Below are 18,119 nucleotides of genomic sequence, written 5' to 3'. Positions count from 1 at the left end.
ATACAAAAAAGTTACTTTTTATTGTTTCAATGTGCACAATTTTGAAAATAAAATTTTCACTTTAAACTTCTAAACAAATATCTTAAGGTCATTCGTTAACATTTCTGTAAAAAATAATACTAAAACTAATGATTGACATTCCATACTAAAAATAAATTAGTCTTTGTATTATAATGAATGACTAATTTATCTTTAGATTAAAAATGTCAGGTGTACTTTTTTTTTTCAGAGATGAAATTGAATTGTAAGAAAATAATGAAGGAGGAATTTTCCTTTGCATGTACATATTCCTACCAGATTCTGAATCTTTACCATGGTATCTCTTTGCAGGCATGTCATTGGTTGCAATTCCATGGCTATCTTGGTTTCTCATCTTGATATATAGATGCATTAGACCTATTAATGTTCAATTTGATGAACATCATACAAACAATTATGGTAATACTGGTGCAATTTGGACACCAAAATCTCCACAAACAGCTGCTACTGCTGTTAGAAGCCCTCGTGGTACAAAATCCCCTTCTCATTCCCCTGTTGGTGGTGGCGGTGAGGAGTGTCGGGTTCAATTTGGCACAGTTGTGGAGATGGGAGATGAATTTGGTGGCGGCAGCGAGGAATAACACCACCATAATGAAGATTTTGTTGAGCATATGAGTCCAAAAAAGAACAAGACATACCACAAACATTGATAACGGTTGAACACTAGTCTAGATAAAGTGAAATTCCGTTGTAAATGTCTTAATGGATTGAATGCACATGGTGATATGTATATGATATTGGAGTCTAATACACACAAGTGATGATGATGTACATTAGTTGAATTGATGCATAGATGCTACATATTCAGGGCAAGTAGTAATTTTCACCATGGTCATATTGTAAGAGTTAGTTTTTATTTTTCTTTTATAGGCAAATGTTGGTAGTAAATTTTGTTAGGAGGAGGAAAAAAAATTAACCATAGAGATCGAACTTTGAACCTTTTTCATACCATTCGGCTACACGTTTGGAGACTATTGTAGGAGTTAGTCGGGCTTGTGTACACGAGACAACATAATTAGATAATAGTGTTGAGATAAATTAGATGAGTGATTAAATGAGGCATCATATTGTAGAAAAAGAGCAAAGTTGAAAAGGGAAGAATCCACACCAACACAATGATATTTATGTCCTTGAGTAGTGAGTGATTCTAAATAAAATTGAAAAGGAAAATTAAGGATTTAGATTCTCCATGATATTGAGTTATATGTACTGATTGAATGATATGTGGTGTAAATGATAACTACGTGAGAAATGTAATAGAAAAAAGTTTTAAATATGATTTTAGTCTCCACATATATTATTTTATGTTATTAGTCTCTGTTAACATTTGTTTGCATACTAATTAAGGTGTGACTCTCTCAACAACCCAAATGCCAAATGATGGCAATAATGATGCGTTGTTGAATAAAAAGAGCATATAGTTTGAATCAATTTTCAGGGATGAAATTAGCAAGACCAAGCTCACTCGCAAATATCAATACTTATCCTCAAATGTTTTTATTAGAGTTTCTGGGAAGTAAAAATTACAATAAACAGTGATTCTTTCGTTCATTTTAAGCTTTTTTACTGATTTTTTGCAATTATCTATTATCCTCAACTAAATGTGAAAAAATTATCTTTAAATTTGTTTATGCAAAAAAAAAACAGATTCATTGGTTAAATTATGATCCTTTGGTACCGTGTAGAAATATGAATCGTGATCCTATATGAAAGGTGAGTTTAGCACTCAAATCCTTAGCACTTGTGAGTTCTGTCATTCCTGCTTAGTGGAATAGAGACCATTCATGCGAAATAAAGAATTCAAAAATTCATTGTACATGATTACTTTTGGAGGAGTTGTACATTGATTACTTAAAAAACAAAACTAACACAGAAATTTATTTCTCTAACCATTTGCCAACAAGTATTGCTAACAGTTCAGTGTAACAATAGTTGAGACATTCTCAATGTGCAGTGACTATGTAATTCAAGTTCTAGCTGAGCAAAACCTGTAAATTTAGTACAAACAAAATTACAGTGTGTGATAATTCTAGCACATTGTTACCAAAAACAGCCGCCGAATCCAACGCCCCACTGAAAATTAATCTGATATAGACTGTCCCAGCTCCACAAGGATCCAGCCGTAATCAAACATCTTCACCACTACATTACAGATATATACAAAACCAGTTAGTCGCTAATTAGATGAATCAATCTCCAAAACAATCATCCCAACCATGCTAAAATATTAGAAATTGAAAATGTTATTTTATGCGCAACAAGAATCCAAATGTATACAAAAAATAGATACATACATACATACCTACTATCCATGTGAGGAGTGTAAGTAACACAATGGACAACCTATATCCAGATTTGTTAACCAAAATAAAGGAATCTCTACACAGATACTGCACAATTCTAAACCATTGAAACCAGTCTGAATAAATCTGAACCATGGGTGAAAGGCTTCTTCTAAGTTATAACAAAGGCTGAAACCATGGACTTGTAAAAAAAAAAAAAACAGAAAAGGCAGTCCTAACTTCTAGCTAGACCGATTCATTCAATAAATCACCAACAACAAAAATTAAACAAGCTTGACATATTCAACAACAAAGGCATATTTAGCTGAATAAATTACTGGCTGTAATAATTATTATCATGGAGTATGATCATGGAAACAAAATGTTCCTTGGAGACACTGGAGAGGAAGGTAACTGTCACATGTTTCACATGCCACTACCTTCATCTTCGTCAACAATATCAAACAAAATACCCTATGTTTCTATGTTTCACATGCCACTAACTATTCCATACCATTATTTTAGATTGGTAGACTATGAATATATATAGTTTCCATACAAATATAATTTACTTGGTGACAATGAAGTTCTCCGTGTTAATCTAACTATTTGCCATAACTAACTATTGCCCATAACTATCATCATATACTTAAGCAGTTGATGCATTGACTATGAAAGAACTTGAGTAATTATAACTTGGTTATTATCCTTTTTCAAAAACAAAAAAAAAAACTTAGCTATTATCCTAGCATTTAGTCAGATATCAAATTCAATTATAACTGATATTCATGCAGAATTTGTTACATATAATCAAATCTCAGCAATAAAGGAAACAATACTAATGCATAAGCATACATTTCTTCCAAGTTTCCCTTTACTGTTGAGTCTAACTTTTGCAACATTGGGTTCTAAACCAATGGGCAGAAGCAACTGATAATTTGGGAGGACGATTTTATCATCCCACCCAACCTGCCATTAGTTGTCAAGAAGCACAACTTTATCACTGCCTAGCTTTGACCAGACAATATAGCTCCATATGCTTATATCTTGTCACAACTAATAAACAAGGAAACTATATACTACAAATAAGGACTACTACATTCAGTAAGTCATGGACACAAAAACAAGTGAGAAATTGAAAACCCACAAGAGATAAAGATTTTGACTTGTGCCGATAATTGAATATCAAATTTAAAATTGTTGAAAATGAGTTATGGGGACTGAGGTTCAAACTCTCAAAACATGTACATGAGTGGAGTCAATAACCCAAGATAGAATTCATTTAAGTGGATCTATAAAACAAACAAAAGGAAGAAACTATGTATAGGTTTTAACAAGAAAACTGGAAAAATAGTAATTTGCAACCCCCTATCAATTTGGTGTTTGGATAAGAACCGCTAGATAAACCAGATAAACTTTGATTTACATATATGTGAATAAAACTTACTAAAAAAGAGTCTAAAAAAACATATAGCTAGTTAACATATATCAAGGTATTCTATTCCAGCAAGCATACGAAGACTTTGCAAGCAAGTTTAACAGGTTTTAAGGCTAGAAATACAATGTTTTGATTCAAAAAGTACTCCTTGTAAGTGTTTTTTCTAACTTGTTCTACAGCTGAAACTTCACACACAGGCACTTGAAGAGAAAATGAAAATTATACCTTCCATTGGATTTCTTATTTACTTAGTAGAGCTATGTTTGACTGAGTTTATCAATCAATCTTCGAAACTGAATATAAGCAGTGGCAATTTCACCTACTAAATATCAGAGCACAAAACCAATACACAAAAATACCAGTAATTGAGAAATTAGAGGTAACCTCATCAATGACCTTCACTAAGTAGTTAATAAAGCTTCAAGGCTTTGATCTCAGCACAAACAGAATCAACCAACAAAAATTCAAAAAGAAATTATAGAACATGTTGAAATTTCCAGAACAGTGTTCAATATAGCAATGCTACAACATACAACTTGATAGTGTTTGAAGAAATAGTGCTACAACTAAGACAAATCATTTTAAATCCCTCAAAAGTATTTTACCTTTTTACAATCTCCAACTCAAACACACTCTAAGAGAATGTATCCTCTCAATCTCCCTCGGCGATTGTCTCCCCTTCCTCCATATTGCTGAACTCTAAGAAATGGGTTGGCCTATGATCTTCATGGTAATATTCCCTAGGGGTCCCAAGCTTCACTCCATACTTCATGCCTGATGCGTGCCTCACTCCCATAAAGTTGTAATTCCATGGACCATTATCAGGAATCTAGGAAATTGTGACAAAAAAAAAAAAAAAACATTTGAAACATTCAGTAAAATAATAATGACAATAATAACAAGACTGTAATTGCATTAAGAAATATAACCATTATTTGATAATACGATAAATTTAATATAATTATATTTCTGTCATTCAATCATATGCGAAGAAATAAAACATAAAATAAAAAATATGCGAAGAAATAATAGTAGGAAAACTTCAGGAAGCAGTAAAGCTTACCATGTAGAAACCAATGAAGCGATCACTGAGGAGCATCTGAACCTTCTCATAATGAGTGGGAAGATAACCATGTGGGTTGCTTCCTGTATCCTTGTTAATACGTCCCCATTCATAACCAGATGGAGTTAGTTTATATGCAGTTAAAGAACAAGAACCCGGAGTAAAACTGCAAGTCAAGATAATACACTTCTCCCCATCCCATTGTTTATTGTTCTCTAGGACCTTAGCATGTGAAGTGAGATCCTGCAATGATAATTTCTCAGGTTAGACAATGTTACCACTATTCATTAATATATTTCCTTGAAAAAAGGCAACAAAAAAAAAAGTTGCAATTGAAACTAAAGTAATCCAACCTGAGGCGACAACTGCGGAACTTCATTTGGTTGAGTATGCATCCATCCCAAAGGCTCCAAATCATTCAAGAAATCATGTTCTGGCAGATCTGATGGGAGATGGACTTGTTGATGAGTCCCCCACTGTGGTGGCATCACAATGCACCGGATTTCCTTAACCTGAGGATTGTCAGGAGGACTTATACCATACAAATACCCAGAAATCTGTGTTCGAAGATCTGCTATGCATATAAACTTTTTCAAAATGTTCTTTGGCATGATATAAGTATAGCCCGTTTCCTGCACCGCAAAATTCAAAGTTAAAACATGATAGGAGTTGTGACTTAATGAGTATAAAAACAATTAACAAGATTTAAAGAAATGAAGAAACCTTTATGTCCTCCGAATTCACATATATATGGTTTACTCGAAGGTATAAATTTGTGGCTGATATTGCTCTGACACGCCAATCAGTCTTCGAACCAAAAGCAGCTTGCTCATAGGGACTAGTGGTGGTTACAATCAGTCCTTCACCGTGAACATTTGTAGTCTGTATTGTTACAGCTGTCACCTGATTTGCTTCGCGTGCCTGTTTTTCAAACGACAACCTATATCCAGATTTGTTAACCAAAATAAAGGAATCTCTTCACAGATACTGCACAACTAAACCATTGAAACCAGTCTGAATAAATCTGAACCATGGGCGAAAGGCTTCTTCTAACGGATCCAGTACCTGACAAAGATCCATGACAACACTCTCATGGATCTTCTGCCACAAGTGAGCTCTGAATAGCTGAATAAGAGATATCTTCAAAGTTGGAATTTTCCCATGCATGAAAATACCGGTCAGATCTAGCTGCACCTGGAAACCAACATAAACATTGGCTCGGTTAATGGTTGGTGACCACCAAAGCGTAAATCTACAGTTGAGTATCTGGTTGAGACCAGATCTTTGTGCATTGGTGAGCTTCTTATACTTCATAGATTCCTCAAAACCTGATGCTTTTTCCCAGAAGAGACCTTCCCAAGTTGGAAAATATGTTCCTTTGAATAAAGTGTGTTCAAGAATTCCTTCAATTCCTCCAAGAGCTTGAATAACATCAGTTCGGTAATTATTCAAGTTCCACAACTTCCCATCGTGCCTCTGGTGTGTCCACCAGAAGGGATTTTGTTTTAAAACTTGATACTGCTTGAAGTCTAAACGTACCCTCCATCCTTTATCATAAGCCAAAGTGTGTCTATCCTTCTGAAACAAAGTGTTAATACGTGGAATCCCTTGGTCCCATGAGTCTTCCAAATCCTCAAGGGTCAAGCGCCTATTCTTGTGACATCAACACAAAATCTTTCCACGCCATCTCATAGGTCATTTTTGTCCTGCATTGTCAATCGCTGTTAGGATCATGAAGATCGGAGAAAAAGTCATTTTAACTGTTAAGCCACAATGTAAGTAGTCTAGAAATTAACTAAACAAGTTTTGCAAAAGAAGCATCACTACTCTTTGAGAACGGAACATAACTAGAAATCCTCGTATTCTGTTATCGATGGATTTGGTGACAAGGGCAGGCCAGCTCACCATGATGAAGCTTCAGTTCCACCTAACGCAACATTGCAGATCACTCTCGGGTTAGTTTCTTGGAACAAAGCAACTTTTCATAAGCAGCTCCTCAAGGAAGGAGAAGGAGCTGACCGTCCAAATGAGGGAGCTCTTGTGAAATGTAAATCATCATTCATCATTGATTGATTGCTAATATATTATGAAATGATGGCTCTTTTTTTTAATGGATTTAGTGCATCGTTTCTGATGTGTTGTCTCCTCATTTTGCATTTTTGTAGTAAAACTAATTGGTAAGCTGCAAGATGGCACTGTACTTTTGAACAAGGGCTATAGTGATGGTGATGATGATGAACTGGATCTGTTTGAATTTAAAACAGACGAGGGTAATTTTAATTTTCCCATTGTTTCACCTTCTCACCATAATTTGTTTTTACATCAACTAAAGTGACTGTTTGTTGTATTGAACAGAGCAAGTGATTGATGTGCTTAATATAGCTGTAATGACCATGAAGAAGGGTGAGGTAGCTTTGTTGACTATTGCGCCACAATATGTTTTTGGTTCATCAGAGTCTCGGCTGGAATTGGCAGTGGTTCCTCCGAATTCAACCTTGTATTATCAGGTTGAGCTAGTATCATTTGTAAAGGTAACTAAATAACTTGGTGATAATTTGCCATTTTGCATTGAGATATATTCCGATGTTGCTTCTTAAAATTCCATTATTGAAAAGGAACACTAGCGGTTGTTGTTTAACAAAGCAGGGAACTGCCTTTTATGTTTTATACTACTTCTTCCTGCTATTTCCATGTTTCGTGCTTTTGTTTCATTCTTCTACCATTTTAAATTTCTATGTTCATAATTTATTATCAGTATCGATTGTCATACCTAAATTGAATTTCTTGACATAAATATGATTGTTGTTGGTTGCCATCTTCCTGGTTTAGCAAGGAAGTGTTGTTATAGTTAATTTGCAAAGCTGTTTTTCTTGGCACAATAAAGAAGCAAATGCTTAACTGTGTTTTCAGGGCTCTTGTGGTTAAGGGGTTCCTTAGAAATAATGTAGTATTGGTTAGCAGTGTTAAACTTTACACTTTTCAATAAATAAATAAAAGTGTTTTTAGGACAACGGTTAGCACTATTTAAGTAAGAACGATGTATTTTTTTTCCTTGACTTCTGTCTCTCAAATAATTATTGGTTGGATACCATTGCAACTTTCTTTATGCATTTATACCTTGGTTCATTGTTTGCTTTAGGCTAAGGAGGTATCGGACATGAACACTGAAGAGAAGATAGAAGCTGCTCTTGAGAAGCGACAAGAAGGCCTAGCATTAGTTTATGCTGCTGAATATGCAAGAGCTTCTAAGAGATTTCAGAAGGTAACCAGGTTACATTAATATATTTCACCATCATCCACTACAATGTGATAGGGCACTTAAGCCTATGGTCCACGTGGTGAGCTAAGCATTAGGACAAATCTGCATAAGCCCAACATCTAGGAGTGCATGAGGGGAAGGAAGGTGGGGCTAGTGAGATGATAAGTTAGTTAGCAACTCCGACACTAACATCTGACACAACACCGACACTAACACGTCAACACCACTAATGTAAAAAACATAGGACACCGACACTCCTACCTGTATACTAATTTATCTATGAAAGATCTAAATTGAGAATCACATATGTATCTAACTTTTATTTCATTAAAAAAAAGGTCTATAACAAGTTACAATAGTATTTGGCCTTTATTTATCCATCTACTATCGGAAAATTTAAACACGTTGTAATCAACTTTATAGCCCTTCGTTGATCAAGATTTTCCGCACGTCTTTAACTCTTGAATATACTATGTGTGTAAGCATAGAAAAAAATCAGACATTTGTTTGAGTTGTCTGACATGCCTCATGGAGTATAAGTTTTATATAGGTGTTGGGCACCTGTCCAAGGAGTGTCAAAATAAAGGAGAAAAACATTTATTTAGTACACTTGTCAGACACTGCGACACGCGTAATCCTGTAGGTGACTTGTGCACCAATCTCATGTGAGTACGGAGATAAAAGAGAGGGGATGGGTAGTGGAGAAGGCATTCTGAAGTATTATTAGAGTTGGTTACTAGAGTTTCTCTTTAGTTATGAGCATAGTGCTCTCTTTAGGAGTCTTTGACTCTGGTTTATCTATTTCATTCTGTTATTCCACCCTTGTAGAGCCTCTACACTCATATTTATCATTTGATAGTAATATACAAAATTACCTTGTTCATTCTGCGGGTTCTATCCGGTATCTTTTCTGAAACTGAAACCGTAATGCAGGCTCTGAACTTTATAAAGTATGATACTTCCTTTCCCGATGAGGATAGGGAAATTGTTGGCTTGAGGCATTCTTGTAATCTGGGCAATGCATGCTGCTTGATGAAATTGAAAGATTATGAACGGGTGATGACACTAGGTCATATATCACTTTTGTTATAGTTTTTATGTAATTTTGGTTGAGTTCGGGTGATTTTGCATGAGATAGAAGCTTCAAATGACACATTTGATGTTGGCAAACAAATAAGAAATCGTGCTCCGATTTTACAGCAAATTTGAGACATTTTGTCTCGTAAAAAATCGTGCTCCGATGGAACCAAATCGGGCTACGATTTGGCAGACGCTCCAGCCAGGATATGACTTTAATGAAGCCATCGTGCTCCGATTTACAGCATCGGAGTACGATTTTGGCGTATCTGAGAATATTCCTATAAAAGGGAATTTGTTTTCTGAGCCAAGGGTTCGGAATTTTGGAGAAAGAAACAGACTTTTGGAGCAGGAGATCTGGAGAGAAGGTGGGAGACCATCAAAACTCATATCCGGTTACCAATTTCATATAATGAATCCTTCTTCTACATTAGTTATTTGTGCTTTAGCCATGAGTAGCTAGATCTTTTGTGATTAGGTCAAGAGATAATTTTGTTCTAGCTCATGTTTATGTAACCTGTAACTCTAAATCTTTATGAATGCCATTCTAGTTTATTCAGTATAAATTGTTCTTAATGCTTTTATGATTCTGACCCAATATAATTGATTCAAGAGTTATTATGCCTGCTGACACCAACGTGTAACTCTGACATATCTATACTGTTCAATCTAACGGACAATCTAGGGATGGAGCGTTGTTAGGTTGTGATACTTAAATTAACGGACTTAAAACCTTTTATGATTATAGGTTCACCTAAGGGATTAGGGAATTATAATCAGAAAAGAGGGCTTAGGATCAAGGGATTGACCTAAACTATTTTGTTAATTTGTCGTTAACTTTATAGCATTCGTAAACTTAAGAAACAGGTTGCTAATGAGTGATGAACATATTAATTGATTGACCTAGTCATCTCTCCATACTATTTCTTAAACCAATTTTTCCTTAACCATTTTATTTACATTTGTAACTCAAACCAAATTGCCTCAGTGCAACCCCCATTTTACATACATCCTTAATAATAATGACATTACCGAGTAGAAGTTGAAACAGTCCCTGTGGATACGAATCTTATAAATGTTATTACTTCGATATAAGTTAGTACACTTGCTAATTTTCTATCAACGGGCAAATAAATATTTTAAGGCATGGCTGCTGTCTCCCATCTTATAGAAAATCACATCTTTTGTTTAATAATAATAATAATCAGTAACTTTGTTTTACACGACGAACAAGCAGGATCTCAACTTAAAGCGCATAGACACTAAAACGTTGGCTGCGAACCGGAAACTTGCATGCAGAAGGAAACTCTCCAAGAATTGTCCTGGCATTTGCATATGATGTCAAGTTGAAGTCAAAAAATGGATGGTTTATTTAGATTGTCTCCATATCTAATCTTGTACATTTATTGAGCATGCAGAAATTCGGGCCAAAGATGGTACATATGCTGTGAATTGTGTGTTGATGTTTCTAGAGTAACTTAGACGTGTGAGTTTATAGTATTTTCTAATTGACATGTAATATTCAAGTGTTCAATTTAATTTCTAGATATTACTCTTGAAAACTTATGTATTGACAATGTAAAAAACTTATTTAAATAAATTTATGCACGTTTAATTACATATTACTCTCTTCTTCCCTAATCGTGATAAACTTACGTGGAGGGTAGTGGGATCAAATATAATGTATGTATGTGCACAAGTTGGCAGGGAGTGTTGATAGTCTTTGATTTCCCTTACAATTAGCAATATGAATATTGATCCTTAAAACTGAGGTATTTGGGTTCTAAAATGTAAATAAGTTAGCATTATAAATTTGCTGAGAGGGTTTCTCTCAATCGATAATTCTTTGATTTAGTTAGACTACGCAATGTATCTAGGACATTATTTATTTACATGATATTGATCTCAACACAACATACTGCATTCAAATGTTTGGAAACAAATATAAGAAAATGCGACATGTGTTAGAGCCATGGGTGCAAGCACAGAACATAAAAGGTGTTTCTCGAGATCCCTAATTATCAAGCGTGACTTGATATTCCGCTGTTTGGATTGAGCATAAACACTCGTGAGACTGTTTTCGAAAATTTAGGAAAATAACTTATAGCATGTTCATAAAATGTTTTCAGCTTATTTTTATAAGCCATTGAAGATAATATATATTTATAAGCTAAATTAAAACTTAGCTCTAGAATCCAATAATGAATGGATTAACATTCTGGTTCTCAATAATGAAGGATTGAACAATTTAATTATTTAATTTATTAATAATAGACTCATCACTTAAATTCAAAATCGTCAATCAAATTTTGTCACATTCGTAATTTTTGTCTCTATTTTTAAATCCACGATCTTGGTCTCTCAAGTTTTCAAAATAACATTTTTTTTCGACCTATATATATATTTAGAGGTGATTTTTTATGATGTGACAAATGAATTACTACTTATATCACAAGTGTGTTGATGAGATGAGAATGAGTACTAAAGTGACAATCAACCTATATAATATCTTGTATCAAATTTAATTGCCTTTGTAATATAGATTAACGTCCATTTTAATGAAGTGAAAATTAGTTTTATTTCCTATAAGCAAAAATTTAGAGACAAACTTGGTTTTAGAAAATATTTTTAAAAGCTAGATTAAATATTAGTTCATGCTAGCTAGTAGCTAATACTATACTCTTATTTCGCTGACAAATAATTCTATTAATCACTTTTAGGAGTCTTGGGAAGCTGACATACATAGATAAATTTCATGAATACGGGTTAACATTCAAGAAGCATTATGAAGAAGGGAAATTACCAAACTACGTGGTGATAGAACAAAGATTTTTCGACTTGTTATCAAAGACAAAGAAACACAAATTATTACCAATTTACCATACATTCTCTTGGTTGGATGAAATGATGAATCAAAATAAAAACAATACTAATGAAACAAGTATGGATTATATATTTGTAAGGTACATTGAAGAGTTTACCTCAAACATATATAGATGGATCCAAATCATCATGCTTCCTTGTGTCTCCTTTGCATCCCTGTCATATTCAAGAGCTCTTTAACTAGAAAGTATATTGAGAATGAATGACATAAAAATGAGCCACAAAGATTTTTCTTCCTTGGTGTTACCACAAAAGCAATTAAGGGCCTTTTTGTTTTAATATCAATATATTCTCTGTTCTTACTTGGAATCACAAAAATGTTATCTTATTTTTGTATTTATAGATGGGAGAAAAAAAAAATGAAACAAACAGAATTTTTTTCCTTAAACCGAACAACTCCGAGATTTTCACTTTGTCTGCTAACTAAAGAGTAGATGTCATGATATACCTGCAGTTTCTCTTCATCTTGTTCATCAAACAGTGCCTTGGCTTTCTCGAGATCCCTAAGTATCAAATGCGACTTAATATTGCACTGAAGCAGTGATGCTACAACTAGCTGCCCTGAATATTATTAAGTCAAGTCAATTAATTTACAAACTCCCCAAATCAAAACTATTGGCATGGATTATGTATGCACTTCTACATTTTACAGTTGTTTTCTGAATGCATAAAATAACTTTACAAAGGAATTCCTTATTCCACAATGACAATTTGACATATTACCAACAAGGTTGTTAATACTATTCATCAACAATATTAGGTTGACTCTATGTCACATAATAGCTAGTATAATTCACATGTCCTTGTGCTGAGGAAATAGCTTATTCATAAGCACTTATCATGATAAGCACTTATGCTATAAGCTGCAAAATAAGTTGTTTATACAAACATGGTTGTTGTTGTAGTATCCTAACATGGCTTAAATTTCTGATACCTATATCAATCCTCAAATATTTTATGAGATTTCTCTAAAATCTTGACCAGGATTCCTAGAGTTAAAAATCCCATGGGTCACTGCAGTAAGCTAATCCAAGCCATTGGATACAAATCAGACGGCTCGTAAATCGGTCTCAACCATTCGATTTTAATCAACAGATGAGATCATAAATGTATCTGATGTGAAACATTAACGTCAGCCAGTTTAGATTGACTTATTTAAGATATTTTTGTATTGGATCTGAATTACTTACTTCCAAATTTCTCACATATTAGTTGTGAACTGTTTATATAAATAGAGAGTTGCATACAAGTATTCTGAAATTTCGAATCCATTTAGAAATTTAAGAGTCTTCTTAAGAGTCTCAAACCCTAGACCCTCAAACCCTAAAATGCAAACAGCAGAAAACGAAAGACGAGCATTTCTCAGGGGCAACTTTTCTCTTGGAAAACTTGAACAGTTTCATCTCCGAAAAGCACTAGTCAATTATTTTGTTGGACCTGATTTAAAGAGAATAACATGTACAATTTATTGTGTTTGTTATTTATTATTATTTATAGCTAGTTTTACATAACACAATCACAACTTAAATTATTTACGCACACACAAATAAATTAGTGACATCATTCAATATTATAAAATCAATTTCTCTTAAAAGAAGCATTGGAGTGAGTTTGCTCAATTTTTACCTGATATTGCATTTGTGAGAGAGAAACCCTTTTTAATTTGGGTTTGTATGGTACCGCACAAGCAACAATAAAAATGAAAAAGTGTTTATAAGAACATCTCGGTTTTAAGGAAGAAAATATAACACTAAGGACGGATTTAAGCCCATTTAAGTTTGTCAACAACACAACAACTTTTCACTTGGAAAATTTGAACAGTTTCATCTCCGAAAGAAATAAAGGAGATCATTTGTTAATTCACCTGGTTGGCCATGGAAATTATAATTTTGTTGAAGAAAATAACGAAATGGTCAATTATTTTGTTGGACCTAATTTAAATAGAATAACATGTAGCACTTATTGTGTTTCTTTTAGCTAGTTTTTACATAACACAATCAAAACTTAAATTATTTAGGCGCACATAAATAAATTAGTGACATCATTCAATATTATAAAACTATTTTCTCTTAAAAGAACCATTTGAGTGAGTTTGCCCAAATTTTACATGATATTACATTTGTGAGAGAAACCTTTTTCAATGTCTTTCTCTCTTTTTTATGTGTTATATTTAACTATGTTTGGGTTTATAAGATTTGTTTGTGATTGATCATATAATTATTTAGTGATTTGTTTGTGTTAAAGTTTTTGTATGTTGTCTGTTGGCCATTGTTCTTATGTTTGGAATCGTAGGATTTGTTGTGTATAGATATGAGTTAAGATCCTCTCTATTTAAACTCTTTTTCATTTTTTCCATTTGTAGAGATAAATACATGTCAATCTTAAAAATAATAAATGAAAGTGGTACTCATGTTGAGGTCATTTTTTGTTGTTTGTGTGTAGCTTATGTTTTAAAGTTACTTCGATAAATTGAAAAACAAAAGGTGATTGTTTTTGCTATAAAACAAATGTTGAATTCAACAATTTTATTGACATACTATCCGAAGGAGTTTTCTTGACAATAATTGCTGATTTTTGTTATTCTTGAGGAATTGTAAGAGGCTTGAATTGCTGGTTCAATGAGAACTTTACCGAAGAGAAGTATAAAGACTGTCCTTCCGCTTGAATATTATAAAGCATTGCGACATTGCAATGCAGCGAAAACAGAAAAAAGAACTACAGTAAAAACCAGTCATCTTCATGCATAGTGCACTACCTTTTGAAGTTGGTTATACTGGTTTGCTATAAATAATAAGAGGAGCAGAGTCTATGTGTATGTTTACTAATGCCATTATAGACGTTGTTGAAGAGTTCGGTGATAATGTCTTGGATTACGATCTGGTTAATAGATGTTGTAATCTCTACAATTCATTGTTTTTGGGCGAAGTAAGCAGACATTGAAAAAACCTCTCTCCCCCTCTCTCAAACCATAGACCCTCAAACCCTAATACGCAAACAACAGAAAGCGAAAAACAAGCATTTCTGGAGGTTATTCGTACACTTTAAATGGTATTGAATAATTATATGGAACAACATAACCAGCAGTAAACATGAAAAAATGTTTATTAAAATATTTTTGTTTTAAGGAAGAAAATATAACATTCAGGTTGAATTTAAGCCCATTTGAGTTCGTCAACAACAAAACAACTTTTCTCTTGGAAAACTTGAACGAAAATTATGATTTTGATAAAGAAAAGAACGAAACAATTAATTATTTTGTTGGACCTGATTTAAATAGAATAACATATACAATTTATTGTGTTTTTTTATTTTATTTTATTTATAGGTAGCTTTACATAACACAATCACAACTTATATTATTTAGGCGCGCTCAAATAAATTAGTGACATCACTAACTATTATAAAACCAATTTCTCTTAAAAGAAGCATGAATGAGTTTGCTCAAATTTTACCTTATACTGCATTTGTGAGGAAAAACCTTCTTTAATTTGGGTATGTCTTTCTCTATTTTTTTTATGTGTTATAGTTGGCTATGTTTAGTTTTTTAAGATTTGTTTGTGGTTGATTATATAATTATTTAGTGATTTGTTTTTGTTATAGGTTCTGTATGTTGTTGGTTGGCTATTGTTCTATATATATATATATATATATATATATATATATATCAAACTCTAAACCCTCAAACCCTAATATGCAAACAGCTTAAAGCGAAAATAAGCATTTCTCGGGGGTTATTCTTACCCTATAGATGGTGTTGAACAATTGTACGGTACCGCATAAGCAACAATAAACATGAAAAAGTGTTTATAAGAACATCTCGGTTTTAAGGAAGAAAATATAACACTAAGGATGGATTTAAGCCCATTTAAGTTTGTCAACAACACAACAACTTTTCTCTTGGAAAATTTGAACAGTTTCATCTCCGAAAGAAATAAAGGAGATCATTTGTTAATTCACCTGGTTGGCCATGGAAATTATGATCTTGTTGAAGAAAAGAACGAAATGGTCAATTATTTTGTTGGACCAAATTAAATAGAATAACATGTACCACTTATTGTGTTTCTTTTTTATAATTTATAGCTAATTTTTACATAGGAAAAAGCTAAAGTTCACGACAAAAAATTCGTCACTATTGCACGAATGAGTTATATGTTGTTGTTTCAGTTCTCTTTCAATTATGATTTTAGTCCAAATGATTTGTACAATCTAGCATATGTTTATTTATGAGAAAACACATTTTACTCCACATCACTGTAGCTTTGTAAGATATTGATCTTCATTGATTGTCAAACGGTGAAACATGTGTTGTAGCTCACAGGCATAGATATATATTACCGTTTGTCTCATTTAGATGTTTTATAATAACTAGGATTATGTTTTATTATAAAATATTAGAATGTAGCAACCATTAAAAGAGAAATCCAGTTGTAGTTGAACGTATCGTGCAAATTCGTGTGTCGAGAGCTGTCGTACCGTATAGCAAGTCTCTTTTACATAATACAATCACAACTTAAATTATTTAGGCACACACAAATAAATTAGTGACATCATTCAATATTATAAAACTATTTTCTCTTAAAAGAAGCATTTGAGTGAGTTTGCCCAAATTTTACATGATATTACATTTGTGAGAGAAACCTTTTTCAATGTCTTTCTCTCTTTTTTATGTGTTATATTTAACCATGTTTGAGTTTATAAGATTTGTTTGTGGTTGATCATATAATTATTTAGTGATTTGTTTGTGTTATAGTTTGTGTATGTTGTTGGTTGGCTATTATTCTTATGTTTGGAATCATAGGATTGGTTGTGTATAGATATGAGTTAAGATCTTCTCCATTTAAACTCTTTTTCATTTTTTCCTTTTGTAGAGATAAATACATAAAAATCTTAAAAATAATTAATGATAGTAAGACTCAGTTTTTTCATTTAAACTATTTAGTGATTGACTTGGTAGCAAGTAAGTGTTGAGGTCATTGTTTATTGTTTATGTGTGGCTTATGTTTTAAAGTTACTTCGATAAGTTGAAAAACTAAAGCTGGTTGTTTTTGCTATGAAACAGATGTTGAATTCAACCATTTTATTGACATACTACTCGAAGGAGTTTCCTTGACAATAATTGTTGATTTTATTCATTCTGGAGGAATTGTAAAAGGCTTGAATAAGTGGTTCAATGAGGACTTTACCTAGGAGAAGTACGAAGACTGCCCATCACACTTGAATATTATAAGGCAATGCAACATTGCCATGCAACAGAATTGAAAACGGGAACCACAGTTAAAACCAGTTATATTCATGCATAGTGCACAACCTTTTGAAGTTGGTTGTACTAGTTTGCTGCAAACAAAAAGAGGAGCAGAGTCTATGTATGTGTTTACTAATGTTATCATAGACATTGTCGAAGAGTCTAGTGACAATGTCACGTATTACAATCTGGTTAATTGATAAAGACATCGCGTCTATATTTCATCTTTATAGTGAGTTAAGTGGTGTAGCTTAACTTTTAGACTTCTAAGAGTAAGCATATAATTTCCTTTTTTTTTGCAATTTGGTTCATCATCATCTGTTGCATCCTCAAATGGTGCAAATATCTATTTTGTGATGTAACTTTGATCCAAAAAATTTATAGTTTTCAATTTGGATGTATAGTTTAGGCTTAAATATGAAAATAGTCCCCGCAAATATCTGACATTTTGGTTTTAGTCGCTGTAAAAATATTTTTTTGATTTTAGTCCCTGCAAATATAAAAAATTGGTTTTGGTTCTTGGTATTTTGTTTTAGTCCTTGTAATATGCATAATATTTGATTTTAGTCCCTCAAAATGAGGATTAAAATGAATATTATAGGGACCAATTTCAGTACGAAATGATTTTACAATGATTAAAACAAAATACCGAGGACCAAAACCAAATATTTTATATTTACAGAGACTAAAACCAAAAAAATATTTTTATAGAAACTAAAACCAAAACATCAGATATTTGCAGAGACCATTTCCATATTTAAGCCTATAGTTTATTTGGGTTGTATTTTGGATGCATTATGGATGATGCAATGCAACAATATCATCTTATCCATTAT

General features: G+C 32.9%; 4 protein-coding genes across 4 annotated transcripts; 2 read left to right on the top strand and 2 right to left on the bottom strand.

Moving 5' to 3' along the window:
• Nucleotides 1–203: 203 nt before the first annotated feature.
• LOC25500255 (uncharacterized) lies at nt 204–620 on the top strand. The gene is made up of 2 exons (XM_013588612.3): nt 204–210; nt 331–620. The coding sequence occupies exons 1-2, from the start codon at nt 204–206 to the stop codon at nt 618–620; spliced, it is 297 nt and encodes a 98-aa protein (XP_013444066.2).
• Nucleotides 621–1,838: 1,218 nt separating this feature from the next.
• LOC25500254 (pre-mRNA-processing-splicing factor 8A) lies at nt 1,839–5,799 on the bottom strand. Its single transcript, XM_013588611.3, has 5 exons — nt 5,546–5,799; nt 5,176–5,454; nt 4,823–5,065; nt 4,365–4,588; nt 1,839–2,181 (listed from the first exon to the last, which is right to left on the bottom strand). The coding sequence occupies exons 2-4, from the start codon at nt 5,431–5,433 to the stop codon at nt 4,412–4,414; spliced, it is 678 nt and encodes a 225-aa protein (XP_013444065.3). The 5' UTR covers nt 5,434–5,454; nt 5,546–5,799; the 3' UTR covers nt 1,839–2,181; nt 4,365–4,411.
• Nucleotide 5,800: 1 nt separating this feature from the next.
• On the bottom strand, nt 5,801–6,521 carry LOC120577398 (pre-mRNA-processing-splicing factor 8A-like). Its single transcript, XM_039828708.1, has 2 exons — nt 6,507–6,521; nt 5,801–6,475 (listed from the first exon to the last, which is right to left on the bottom strand). Exons 1-2 carry the CDS (start codon nt 6,519–6,521, stop codon nt 5,801–5,803), a joined length of 690 nt encoding a protein of 229 aa, XP_039684642.1.
• Nucleotides 6,522–6,524: 3 nt separating this feature from the next.
• Nucleotides 6,525–10,329, top strand: LOC11428595 (peptidyl-prolyl cis-trans isomerase FKBP62; the record flags this gene model as incomplete). The annotated part of the gene is made up of 7 exons (XM_039828707.1): nt 6,525–6,597; nt 6,696–6,869; nt 6,988–7,092; nt 7,178–7,353; nt 7,962–8,084; nt 9,015–9,137; nt 10,285–10,329. Coding segments are annotated over 7 exons (819 nt in total), but the record flags the coding sequence as incomplete, so codon positions are not given.
• Nucleotides 10,330–18,119: the final 7,790 nt, after the last annotated feature.

This window comes from Medicago truncatula, chromosome 8, assembly GCF_003473485.1.
Source record: "Medicago truncatula cultivar Jemalong A17 chromosome 8, MtrunA17r5.0-ANR, whole genome shotgun sequence".
NCBI classification, from domain to species: Eukaryota; Viridiplantae; Streptophyta; class Magnoliopsida; order Fabales; family Fabaceae; genus Medicago; species Medicago truncatula.
The sequence above is the reverse complement of the archived record's forward strand: the minus strand, read 5'-3'. Positions and strand labels throughout refer to the sequence as shown.